This window comes from Chlorocebus sabaeus, chromosome 9, assembly GCF_047675955.1.
Source record: "Chlorocebus sabaeus isolate Y175 chromosome 9, mChlSab1.0.hap1, whole genome shotgun sequence".
Lineage (NCBI taxonomy): Eukaryota > Metazoa > Chordata > Mammalia > Primates > Cercopithecidae > Chlorocebus > Chlorocebus sabaeus.
The window spans coordinates 26518405-26532041 of NC_132912.1; the positions used below are offsets into that span (position 1 = coordinate 26518405).

The window sequence follows — 13637 nt, forward strand, 5'->3', positions numbered from 1 at the left end:
GAGCAGTTCCCCGCTTGAGCATAGGACATGAGCTTGACCTTCACTCCAGCCTCCAGCTCTTGCCAGTGCCTTGGGGACTTCCAGCTTCCAGCATTTAACATGCATGGTGCACGCATGGACTTCAGCAATTAAATGATGTATTTTTCACTACTGTTTTCTATCTTCTGTTTTTTCATTGATTGTACACTATGGGAGGGTGAGGAGGTTTCACTCCTGCCTTGCGATGCGGTATCAGCATTTGGGAAGGCCCTGATGGTTGATTGATAGCATATGCTCTGATTCCCTGTTTATTTCACACAATTAACATCTTCTTTCCTGCAAGACTGTGAGTTCCTTGCAGCGTCTAGCATGGTAATGAACACTTACTGATCTGATCTTTTAACATTTTATTTAGAATTTCTACTTGGATAACAGAGGGAAAAAAGAAAGCAAGGAAACCAATGAGAAAATGAATGCTAAGAACAAGGAATCCTTACTCGAGGTAAGGTTAATTTTGCAGAATGGAAGAAAAGAGAATGATGTTTGCTCTATCTATTTTTAAGTCATTTTCTTCCCAGAACAATGGAAAAATCTAAAGACACACTGAAATTTCAAGTTGGGGTGTTAAAATCAAATTATTACTAAATTATAGCTGTTTAGATCATTCAACTGTTTTTCTTTTTTGAGTCATTTGTTACAACATGTGGCTTTAGACAAATGAAGTGGGATTCATAATTCTTGACTTTTAAAAAGACTTGACAAATCCTCATAAAACTTATCTTCTGGCATTCCATGTGTTTCATTACTTAAGTGCTCCATGGAAGTCAGACATAAGACTTCCAAACCTTATTTAAAGGGACCTGTAAGATGCTCTCCCAACATCTCAGATGTGGTAGGAAGCATGAGATTCGGAGTCAGGGACCCGTTACAGGAGGTGGCCCTGCCCAACACTGTTCATTTGCTAATGGGACAGTCCCCGCCCCCCTGAGAACCTCAGTTTCCGAATTGTATTGAATCATCACAGAGATTCAGGGAGCTGGCGAAAGCACTGTGTTGATGACCATACAGATGTCTGTGATGACCACTATTAGGGCGTGTTCCAGAAGTTCATTTGGCAATTGATTGGAAACTTCTAGTGAGTTTTCACGTGCTAAAAATCAAGGCTCTGAGCCTCGCATGGGGGTACACACCTGTAATCCCAGCTACTCAGGAAGCTGAGGTGGGAGGATCACTTAAGTCCAGGAGCTCAAGGCCAGCCTGGGTAACAAAGCAAGATCCAGTCTCAAAAAAAGAAAAAAAAAAAAATCGAGGCTCTGTTTGCAGCACATAACGCAGCTGAAATGAGTGCCAGATCTCAAGTCACAAATGGCCATGCTAGAGTTGCCCAGGTTGTATTTCCCTGAGACAATCCATGGACCTTTTCCTGAGTTAGTAAATTTTGGACCTCCCTTGAAAAATCAGAAGACCTGGTGATGCCCTCGGCCCCGTTACCTGGAGCCAATTGGCTCATGCTGAAGAGCGCCCGCTCGCGTTCACTAAGGTTCCGCCCAGACCTTGCGCATGTCTATTGCCTGCTTGCTTTCACAGCCCGGTACCAAAGAAACCACAGCCAGCTGCCACTCCCAAGATGCTGAGCTCAGGTGTTGCAGGTTCTGGTTCCTGGGAGCATGAGCACAGCGGGTATTTCCCAGGGAGGCACAACAAGAGAGTCCTTGTCCCAGGACTTCAGCAATGTTTTACAGCTGCATGTAAAAGAAAACACAAAGCGTGCTGTGCTGTGAAAAATCATTATCCTGCTGTCTAATGGGGGTCAAAACCTGAATTTAAGAGATTATTAACAGGATGACTAATACTAGCCAAATTTGGGGAGAAATTGGGGAGTGTGAACAGAAATGTTTTCCAGCTCTACTACATAAAAATGTACTTGGAGGATGCAAAATCCAGTTATTTCACATTTATGAAACTAAATGAGAGGATATTGAAAGTTATAAAAAGAAAGTGAAACATAAATTTGACTATTTGAGTTGTAAAATAGAATAATATATAATTTTATTCTATTGATTTTTAAGACAAAATTTATTAAGAATTCTGTAATTCTATGCAAGTTTTGAGATTTAAAAATCTACATCTAGATGTGCTTTGTTATTCTTTTCTGATACTGGTGTATTAATAACTGCCTTCTTCCTTCTTTGAAAAGAAAACTATCCCAAGAATAAAATATTAACTTATTCATTTTTATTCTTTTTATTTTTAATTTTTGTGGGTACATAATATGTATATATTTATAGGGCACATAATATATTTTGATATGGGCAAGGAATGTGACATAATCACATCATAGAGAATTGGGTATCCATCCCCTCAAGCACTTATCCTTTGTATTACAAACAATCCAGTTACACTCTTTTAGTTATTTTTAAATGTACAATTAAGTTATTATTGACTATAGTCACCCTGCTTTGCTTTCAAATAGTAGGTCTTATTCATTCTTTCTATTCTTTTGTACCTGTTAACTATCCTCCCCAATTTTATGTGTTGAATTATATATAATAATTGTTCTATTTACGAGCAATGAAATAGTAACTATCTTACTTACCAGGAAAGTAATAATTTTTCTGTCTTCCATTTTATAGTAACATTAATTGCTTTTATTAAATGCTTACTTTTGCAATATGCCAAGACTGTACTCACAACCTACCTTATGAAGTTGGGCTATTATTATTCCATTTTGACAAATCAGTGGACTGAGGTTTAATGGCCCACGGTCGCAGAGCTAAGTGGTGAGGAGCCCTTGAGGCGTAACCCAGGAGCCAGGATTCTGGACCGATGTGTTATTCTTCCCCTCTTCTGGCAAATAGCATATAATATAAACATACGCATTCGGTCAGAGCTGTACACTCAATTGACTTTTAGTTTAAAAGCTAATCTGCGAGTTTGTTTAAATGTGAATAAAAATGCGTGCTTTATCTTTCGTGTGTGTCTTGTGTCGTCGGAATCTCAATTTCAGGAAAGTTTCTGTGGAACATCTATCATTGTACCAGAACTGGAAGGAGCTCTTTATTTGAAAGAAGATGGAAAGAAATCCTGGAAAAGGCGCTATTTTCTTCTACGGGCTTCTGGAATTTATTATGTACCCAAAGGGAAGACTAAGGTCAGAAAAAAAAAAAACAAAAACAAAAGCACTTAGCAATAAAGCATTTCATGAGCATGAAACTGAAGAAATCCTTATGTGGCAAGTTAAATACATTCACTGTTGCTGCAGATTCCATAATCCTGCAACATGTATACAAATAGGACAGTATTACTGAAATCTTCTTGAGTTTTTCCGTAGCTCTCTTGAAGGTAAAAGTATTTTATCTATTTTAAAGTCAGGTTTCAAAAATGATGGCAAAAGCACTTTTCTAGAGATTATTTTGTTTCTTTACCTATCTATTTCCAAGGACTTTTTACCCCTGTAGTTCTATAGTCATTATAGTTAAATTTATTTTATCTGGAATCATAGAGGTATTAGAAGTCTTGATAAGATTTTTTTTTCTTTTTTCTTTTGAAATAGAGTCTCACTCTAACCCACAGGCTGGGGTACAGTGGCATGATCTTGACTAATTGCAACCTCCGGCTCCCAGGCTCAAGCCATCCTCCCACCTCAGCCTCCCAAGTAGCTGGGACTACAGGTGCATGGCACCACGCCCAACTAATTTTTCATATTTTTTGTAGAGATGGGTTTTCACCATATTTCTTAGGCTGGTCTTGAACTCCTGAACTCAAGCAATCCGCCCACCTCACTCAGCCTTCCCAAGTGCTGGGATTACAGGCATGAGTCACTGCACCCAGCTCTCGACTAGATTTTCCTTGAGATTTTAGCCCTTAGACTCTGAATATTTTTAAATCGTTCTCTGAGGTGTACTCTGAATTTCCCTGCTTAATTTAGCAGGATATTTTAGACATCATTTAACTTTTACTTGGTGATTTGGGATTATTGCCTCAAATTTATATGTAATAAATTATTCCTTGAAATGTAATTTTAACTCTTATTCTGACCATCAACTCTCTCTAAGATCTTTCTTAGAGGATTAGGATATTTCACTCTTTTGTTCACCATTAATATATGTCTAATCTGTATCTTGGGTACGCAGAAGCATTTTGCCTTCCCTTCCAAATGCAGGGCACCACCAGTGGTATATTCATGCATTGCCAACTTCCTCTGATAAAGCTTAACCCACACTTCCAAGCCGATGAAGTTATGTGAACATCCAGGTCTGCTACCTCCAGTAAGGAGACTCTTGTCTCTGCCGGAAGGCAGGAGGGGCATTATGGCTAACTCTTGGTCCAGGACAGCTACTGTTCTCCTTAGCCTCTTCCACTCTGCTCCCGGCCTTAGATCTGATGCTTTCCCATCTCTGCCATCTCATTCCAGTCCCACACCGGGCACCTCACAACTGACCCATGAATAATTTGTTTTCTTTTTGAAATGTTTATGTCTTAGGCATTTGAATATAAATGGTACATATAAATAAACGTATAACAAACAATATACTCTGTGATGAGAATTAAAAGTGTTTACATTTGGCCAGGTGTGGTGGTTCATGCCTGTAGTCCCAGCACTTTGGAAGGCTGAGGCAAGGTGAATCACTTGAAGCCAGGAGTTCTAGACCAGCCTGGCCAACATTGTGAAACCCCATCTCTACTGAAAATGCAAAAATTAGCTGGATGTGGTGGTGCACACTTGTAATCCCACCTACTGGGGAGACTGAGGCATGAGAATCACTTGAACTTGGAAGGTGGAGGTTGCAGTGGCCTGAGATTACTCCACTGCACTCCAGCCTGGGTGAAAGAGCAAGACTATGTCTCCAAAAAAAAAAAAAAAGTGTTTACAGTAGAGTTGGACAAGAATACCTTCTCTCACTGTTACCATTAACACTGGGTTGAGGAACTAACTAGTACATTAAAGAGAAGAATAATAAGTATAACCAGTAGAAAAGAAGAGGCAAAGACTGATTTTTCACAGTTGAGATGATCGTCTACCAGCAATATGAGATACTCAGCTGAAAAACTGTTAGAACCAAATAAATGCATTAACTAATAAAGTTTTCTTTACACAAACAATATATATAATGCAAACTACAATGCAAAAGAATCCATGCAGACTAGAAACAGAAAATGCAAAATTCCTAACAAGAAACTTAACAAGAAATGTTCCAGATCTATATGGCATAAAATATAAAATTTATTAAGAGGAATGAAGTAGAACTGAATCAATAGAAAGGTACCATGTTGCAGGCCAGGCGCGGTGGCTCACGTCTGTAATCCCAGCACTTTGGGAGGCTGAGGCAGGCCGGAGGTCAGGAGTTTGAGACCAACCTGGCCAATATGGTGAAACACCATCTCTACTAAAAATGCAAAAATTAGCGAGGCATGGTGGCGGGCGCCTATAATCCCAGCTACTTGGGAGGCTGAGGCAGAAGAATTGCTTGAACCCGGGAAGCAGAGATTGCTGTGAGCCAAGATCACGCCACTGCACTCCAGCCTGGGCGACAGAGTGAGATTCCATCTCAAAAAAAAAAAAAAAAAGAAAGAAAGAGAAAAAGAAAAAGAAAAAAAGTAGAAGAAAAAGAAAAGAAAGGTACCATGTTGCTAAATGAAAAGTTATTAATTCTTCCCAGTTTTCTATAAATTTAAGGTAATTTTAATAAAAATATCAGTAGGATTTTATTTACTTGAAATTCACAGATTGATTCTAAAGTTCATGGAAAAAAGACACTCTTCCAAAATAGACCTTCCCAAAATTGTGAAGAACATCAAGGTAGATCTCCTGCCATGCCAAAACATTAGATAAAAACAGCACGGCTAGAGACAAACAGGTCGACAGACAGCCATCTAACATAAGAGAAGTTAAAGTTAGAATTTTATATCACAGCAGTGGGGAAAGAATGTGGTATTCAACAAATAGCATTGAAATAACTGTATATCCATTTAGAAATATAATTTCCTACCTCATTCCATGTACCAAACTAAATTATTGATTGGTTAAAATATCTTTAGAGAAACATGGTATAAAATTCTAGAAGAAAATAGAGGTTGGCTGGCTGTGGTGGCTCATGCCTATAATCCCAGCACTCTGGGAGGCCCAGGGAGAATAGCTTGAGCCCAAGAGTTCAAGACCAGCCTGAGAAACATAGGGAGACCCTGTCTCTACAAAAAAAGATTAAAAAATTAACGAGGATGGTGGCACATGCCTGTAGTCCCCACTACTTGGGAGGCTGATCGGGGAGGATCGCTTGAGCCCGGGAGGTCAAGACTTCAGTGAGCCGTGTTTGTGCCACTGCACTCCAGCTTAAGTGACAGAACGAGACCCTGAAAAAAAAAAGAGAGAGAGAGAGAGAAGGAAGGAAGGAAGGAAGGAAGGAAGGAAGGAAGGAAGGAAGGAAGGAAGGAAGGAAGGAAGGAAAGAAGGGAGGGAAGGAGGGAGGGAGGGCAGGGAGGAAGGGAGGGAGAGAGGGAAAGAAAGAAAATATAGGTTAATGTTTTTATAATTTTGAACTGGAGAAAACTTTCCTAAGCAAGAATAGAAACTCAAAATTATAATGGAAAAAATGGACAGATTTGACCTTATAAAGTTATTTTTAATACCTTATGGCCAAAGATAACAAACAAGAAGTGAAAGACTGACTACAGTGAGAGAGTACATTTGCAACATGTATAAACAAGTATGAATATCCATAAAATATAAAGACTTCAACAAATCAATAAGAAAAAGATAAACATACTTACAGAAAAATGGCAAAGCATTAAAGGGAAAATTTACAGAAAAAGGAGTACTGGTAGCCACTGCATAACTAAAAGTTGCTCCATCTCACTAGTAATCAGGAAATGTAAATTAAACATGAGATTGATACAATAAACAATATAGATAATATCCAAATTTTGGTGGTAGTGGGTAAGAAAAAGGGGCACTCACACTTAGGAGGTTGGAATGGAAACTCATACGGCCAAACTGGTGGACAATTTAGCAAAATCTATGTAAATGTAAAAGGGAGGAAAAATCCTTTCAATTGGCAACTCCATGCTTGACAAATCTATCTCACAGAAATATAAGCGCATATGCACAGTATTTGTTGTAATAGCTAAATATTGAAATAACTTCTAATCCTCTGTAGTAGAATAGTTAAATAAATCGTTACCCCTGTACAGTAGAATTCTCTGCAGTCATAAAATGAATGTCATCTATTAATTCATGTGTCTTGATATAGAAAGACTCCTAGATACAATGTTAAGAAAAAGAAGGCAGGGGACAGTGGCTCACAGCTCTAATCCCAAACACTTTGGAAGGCCCAGGAAGGTGGATCGCTTGAGCTCAGGAATTCAAGACCAGCCTGGGCAACGTGGGGAAATAGAACAGAATAGAATACTACCAAACTATTAACTGTGGTACATTTGGAGAAAAGAACAAAATAAGAAAAAGGGGTGGTGAAGGAAGATATGCATTTTATTATTTAAATATATATATATTTTTAAATTGTGACTAATATGCCTTAGTTTGTAACTTAAAAATGTAAACTTTGAACATCCAGAAGAAAAAATCTTGCAAGAAAAGAATGTACAAGCATATGTAAATAAATAATTGTTCACTAAGGTGTAAATAGTTCTGCCATCTATTCATCTGTTCACTAACTAGGTAAAGAATTATAGAAGGCAAAAGAAAAAAATAATGCAACACATTTGTAATTGAAGTGTAACCAAATATGTAGATTACAGGCTGCAGCCTTCACAGTGCCTGTTATCCGTGGAGGAGAGGTCTCTGTTTCCATGGCAACACTGCCTGCAGTAAAGAGAACTTGTGAAAGAAATCCTTTTTCTCAGGAGGAAGTGCATGAAGTGTGTGCTAATTTACTGAGCATAAGTTTATCTCTCATTGTTCGTCCTGAGGGGGACTTTTTTTTTTAAATGCTCAATCGCAAAATCCATCACGGACTTAGAATGGCAAAAGTCAAAATGAAATTTCTGGCTAAGCGGTCACCTTGTCTCGACTGCATCGATAATGACATCTCAAGGACAGTCCATCCTGACTCTGGGAGTCCCCAGATAGGCATTAGAACAGCAGTATAATCTTTCACTCCATTTCTGGGTCAGTGGCACCGATTTTCCTTGGCTGTACTCTTTTTTAAAAATTAATTTTATTTTTTGACTGACAAATAATAATTGTACATATGCACAATGTACACAGTGATGTTTTGATACATATGATGTATGGTAATCAGATCAAGGTAATTAGCACATCCATCATCTTAAACATTTTTCCTTTCTTTGTGTTGGGAACATTCAATATCTTTCATACTGGGAAAGATTTATGCATAGATCTTACTAAATTGTCCCCCAATTTGGCCATATCTGTTTCCATTCCAACCTTTCAGACTTGCCTTTGAGAAGAACCATACGTGGCAGATGTTTATATAAATTACCTAAAAGTCAATATTTTCTTTACTAAAATGTAATCCTTAGTTATGCCGTGAAGGACAACTCTGGAAAATTGTTAACTGTCATCTCAGTTGAAGTTTTATTTTTTTTCCTGTCTTTCAGACATCTCGAGATCTGGCATGTTTTATACAGTTTGAAAATGTCAACATTTACTATGGGACTCAGCATAAAATGAAATATAAAGCGCCCACTGACTACTGCTTTGTTTTAAAGGTATGTTATAAGAAGTCATTTATTTAGATTGATAAGCAATTTGAGTTAATCATTTTTTCAAGGAAGAAAATGTTAAATGTTATATAGTTAGCCACAGGTGTAACAATAAGAAATTGTTCAACCAAAATAGGAATGAGGGAAACATTTCTATCAATTTGGGGCATTTTCCCCAAAGCCTCCTATCTTAACCTAAAACTTTTTTTTTTTTTTTTTTTTTTTTTTTTTTTGAGACGGAGTCTCGCTCTGTCGCCCAGGCTGGAGTGCAGTGGTGCAATCTCGGCTCACTGCAAGCTCCGCCTCCCGGGTTCACGCCATTCTCCTGCCTCAGCCTCCCGAGTAGCTGGGACTACAGGCGCCCGCCACTGCGCCCGGCTAATTTTTTCTATTTTTAGTAGAGACGGGGTTTCACCATGATCTCGATCTCCTGACCTTGTGATCCGCCCGCCTCGGCCTCCCAAAGTGCTGGGATTACAGGCGTGAGCCACCGCGCCCGGCCTTTAACCTAAAACTTTAAGGTAAATCTGTCTGGGGATTTCTTCACTTCTGAAAATGAAAGTTCCACATTTTAAACAAATTAATTTATAATTTTATTGATAAGACTAAAAAAAGTTTTCAGTTCTTTATTTATTGGGCTCATTCCAACATAATAAGTTTTTAGAAATTAGAAACTTGCAAGATGTCCTAGAAAATGTATAGAAAATAACAAAAAAAAATTGTTTTAATTACTGGGTCATGAAACTTAAGGTGTATATTGTCAAAAGGCAATATGTATTATCAAATGTTAGATATGGTTTATGTTTTTTTGAGACAGAGTCTCACTCTGTCACCCAGGCTGGACTGCAGTAGTGCAATCATAGCCCACTGAAGCCTCAGCCTCCCAGTCTTAAGCAATCCTCCTGCCTTAGCCTCTCAAGTATCTGGGACTAGAGGTGCGCACCACCACACCAGCTAATTTTTGTATTTTTAGTTAAGACAGGGCTTTACTATATTACCCAGGCTGGTCTCAAACTCCTGGACTCAGGAGATACACCTACCTTGGCATCCCAAAGCATTGGGATTGTAGGCATGAGCCACCACTCCTGGCCGATTTACATTTTTTAAAATTAGAATCTCAGATCAGTCTGATCAGGAGACGAGTTATTACAACCACACATGTGATGTGTTAGAGCCTTTCTGTATGCCTCCAGAACTCTGGATTGAGGACTATGGTAAGTTTTTGTCTGTGTTTCTGTTTAGTCAAATACAGTAACCAGTCCAAATCAATCATATTTAGTAATTTTGACTCCCTGAACAATTACAATCACTTATTGTAATCATCAAATAATAATTGGTTGAAATTCTTGGCTTTATCAAGGACTCAGGATATTCAGTGGCTTTCATTCAGATGTCCTAACCTTTTCTTTTTTTTAATTCCTAAGCATCCACTTTTAACTATTTATGGATAATATTAATAATAAAAACCATTATACTAGCTCAGTCAGCCTGATACTCCCCCAGTGGTTCTCAACCAGGCATTTTGCCTCCAAGGGTTGTTTGGCCAATTCTAAAGACATTTTTGATTGTCATAGTTTGGGGCATGGAGCAGGGACTACTGACATCTAGTAGGCCAGGTATGTTGCTAAATACCTTGCAGTGCACAAGAAAACCCCCATGCCAAAGACTTCTCTGGCCCCCCATGTCAACAGTGCTGCTGTCAAGAAACCTGCCCTAGACAGAAAAGCCCCAGAATAATGACTGTGAAGGCACTGAAGGCAGGGAGAAGACTGGATCCATTCACTCATTCATTCATGTATTCATTTAATATTTGTTGAATGCCGGCCGGGCGCGGTGGCTCACACCTGTAATCCCAGCACTGTGGGAGGCTGAGGTGGACGGATCACTTGAGGCCAAGGATTCTAGCCCACTGAAGCCTCAGCCTCCCAGGCTTAAGAGCAATCCTCCTGCCTTAGCCTCTCAAGTATCTGGGACTAGAGGTGCGCACCACCATACCAGTTAATTTTTGTAGTTTTAGTTAAGACAGGGCTTTACTATATTACCCAGGCTGGTCTCAAACTCCCGGATTCAGGCGATCCACCTACCAAGGATTCTGGCCAACATGGTGAAACCCTGTCTCTACTGAATATACAAAAAGTAGCTGGGCGTGGTGGTGCATGCTTATAGTCCCAGCTACTTGGGAGACTGAGGCAGGAGAATCGCTTGAATCCGGGAGGTGGAGGTTACAGTGAGCCGAGATCCCCCCAGTGCACTCAGCCTGGGCGACAGAGAGAGACTCTGTCTCAAAAAAATAAATAAATAAATAAATAAATAAATAAATAAAAAATTTTGTTGAATGACAACTATTGTTGAATGACAAGGATTATTATTATTATTTTTTTTACTGCCGCATTCCCGTCACCTGGAACAGTGGTGGGGCAATGAAAAAAAATACAATAATTCCTGTCCTCATGGAGTTTACATTCAACATGAGGAAAATGGTAAAGAACAAAAACTATGTAATGTAATGTCAGGTAGTAACAAGGAGCAATATGAAGTAGGGCTGGGGCCAGGGCTCCTTTGGATGGGGTGTTCACAGAGAGGCCCTCTAGGAAGTGACATTTGACAAAAGATGGGAGCGAAGTGAGGGAGCGAGAATTACCTGCAGTACAAGCCCTCCAGGAATAAGAACGGGAAGTGGAAAGCCCTGAGGTGAGACAGGTCTGTTTGGTCAGAAGGAAGAGAGATGAGGAGCATGCCCTGCCTGCTTCTGGTCCTCGCCCCTCCTTGTCTGTTCCTGATATAGGAAAAATAAGAAGAACGGCAAGCACTGACCTTGCTTCTTCTTTATAAATGTGGTATGTGTGCAGAGAGACTCCCCAGCCAGGAAGTGGCCAAGTCAGAATGAGAACTCAGGCAGCGTGGCTCAGAGGCCGTTCTCTCAGACAGTTTCTCAGGCCCCCAGAGATCTGGACACGAAGCGTTGCCTACTACCCTGCCCCTCCCACAAGGCCACCTGCCATTGAGCCACGTCTTCCCGTGTTTGGAATCCTAAGACCCTGATAAATTACCAAAATGGAGCATTCCAACACACTTTATCGCCAAAGCACCGCCCACACTTCTTAAATCAGGAGAAAGTTTTGCAGAAAGTTTCTGAAACACCGGTCGGTAAACTGGCTGAATGAGAGTCACTGGAGACTCATTACAAATGCAGGTTCCCAGGCCCTAGGCCCACTAAATCAAAATAATGATGGAACCTAGGGTTAGGGTTAGGGTTTAAGGATGGAGTCTAGGAATCTTCATTTTTCCTAAACATGGTCAACTTTTCTACCAAGTGTTAGAACGTATCCTCACTCTAATGAGGATTCATGTAGTGGTCATGGCTTAGCTGATGATGAAACGGCCTTCAGAGTGGGCAGACAGGATGAAAGTCTAGCAGAAGGAAGCAGGAGCCAAATCCCAGGGCTGGGGTCCAGAAGCCAGAGCAGGAATGTCTGTCAAGAAAAAGACAAGGTCTCTGACTAGAGTTTCCCAGCACGGGGATTTAGACACAGTGAACAGGGGAGGGACTCAGTTTCTCAAACTGACACATAAGTTTGGGATGAAGACCTACAATTGCCAGGACTTGAACTGTCTGACCTAGAACGTGAGGTTATCCTGAGATTACACCAAGAATAGAAATCCTGGGTTCCAGAGTATTGAACTAGAATTTCTAAAAATTCCTACTCTCCAAGGTCTGGGTCGTCAAGAGAGAGTTGAGGATCTCCCCAAAAGAAAAAGGGGACTCAGAGGTGGAGAAACCAGCAGGATCGATGGATCTGGGAGTAAGAGTCATGAGCAACCCTTGCAGAATGTGTATTTCCTTTTTTTCAGGATGATGATCAGTTCTGTTCTAAAGTCAGTTTCCTCATGTGCAATCACCCTGCTCATTTTGTTCTTAAGCATGTTTCTCAGTTCCTTCCCAAAATATTGAGAATTCTTATTAATTTGCTGAGTAAAAGGGTTACTGTTGAGGTTTGGAGAACCTAATTTGTTTATGAACATTGTGGTCACTTATTTCCCTTTTTGTCTGCTGTTTTAAAAAAGTAAAAACTCTTGCTATTCTTTTTTTTTTTTTTTTTTTTTTTTTTTTTTTTTTGAGACGGAGTCTCGCTCTGTCGCCCAGGCTGGAGTGCAGTGGCGCAATCTCGGCTCACTGCAAGCTCCGCCTCCCGGGTTCACGCCATTCTCCTACCTCAGCCTCCCGAGTAGCTGGGACTACAGGCGCCCGCCACTGCGCCCGGCTAATTTTTTTCTATTTTTTAGTAGAGACGGGGTTTCACCATGGTCTTGATCTCCTGACCTTGTGATCCGCCCGCCTCGGCTATTCTTTATTAGGGTGAGCCAGTTTCCAAAATGCAAACAATGTGTATGTAGATGGCAAGAGGGATTAAGGATACAGGGAGGAATGTTAAGAGATTTAGGCCAGGTGCGGTGGCTTATGCCTGTAATCCCAGCACTTTGGGAGGCCAAGGTAGATGGATCACCTGAGGTCAGGAGTTTGAGACCAGCCTGGCCAACATGGTGAAACCCCATCTCTACTAAAAATGCAAATATTAGCTGGGCATGGTGGCACACGCCTGTAATCCTAGCTATTCGGGAGGCTGAGGCACGAGAATTGCTTGAACCTGGGAGGTGGAGGTTGCAGTGAGCCAAGATCACGCCACTGCACTCCAGCTTGGGTGACGGAGTAGGACTTTGTCTCAATAAAATAAAACAAAACAAAACAAAAGAAGATTGCATGATTTCATTTCGTGGCCTGATAAATCCAGGCTAAAGTTTATCCTTCAATATGAGCTTGATGACTATGGCTGTTCATGAGAGGTGCTGTCAGAAAGACTGGCGTCTGAGTCCTGGCCCTGTCACCTAGTAACTGGGTCACTATTGAGATGCTAAGCTTCATTGCATCATCTTCAAGAGATGAGAGCACCCAGCCCTTCTTTTGAGAATTAAATATGATA

At 40.3% G+C, this 13637-nt stretch overlaps 1 protein-coding gene across 3 annotated transcripts in view; it reads left to right on the plus strand.

Annotated features, from left to right (window-relative positions):
* The window catches only part of APBB1IP (amyloid beta A4 precursor protein-binding family B member 1-interacting protein), a 175869-nt gene that overhangs the window by 94741 nt on the left and 67491 nt on the right, over positions 1-13637 (plus strand). For all 3 annotated transcript variants that reach the window (XM_073018807.1, XM_073018808.1, XM_037983402.2), the window contains exons 9-11: positions 395-481; positions 2987-3130; positions 8554-8664. In XM_073018807.1, the coding sequence (XP_072874908.1) occupies positions 395-481; positions 2987-3130; positions 8554-8664 (342 nt within the window). The remainder of the gene's footprint in view (positions 1-394; positions 482-2986; positions 3131-8553; positions 8665-13637) is intronic.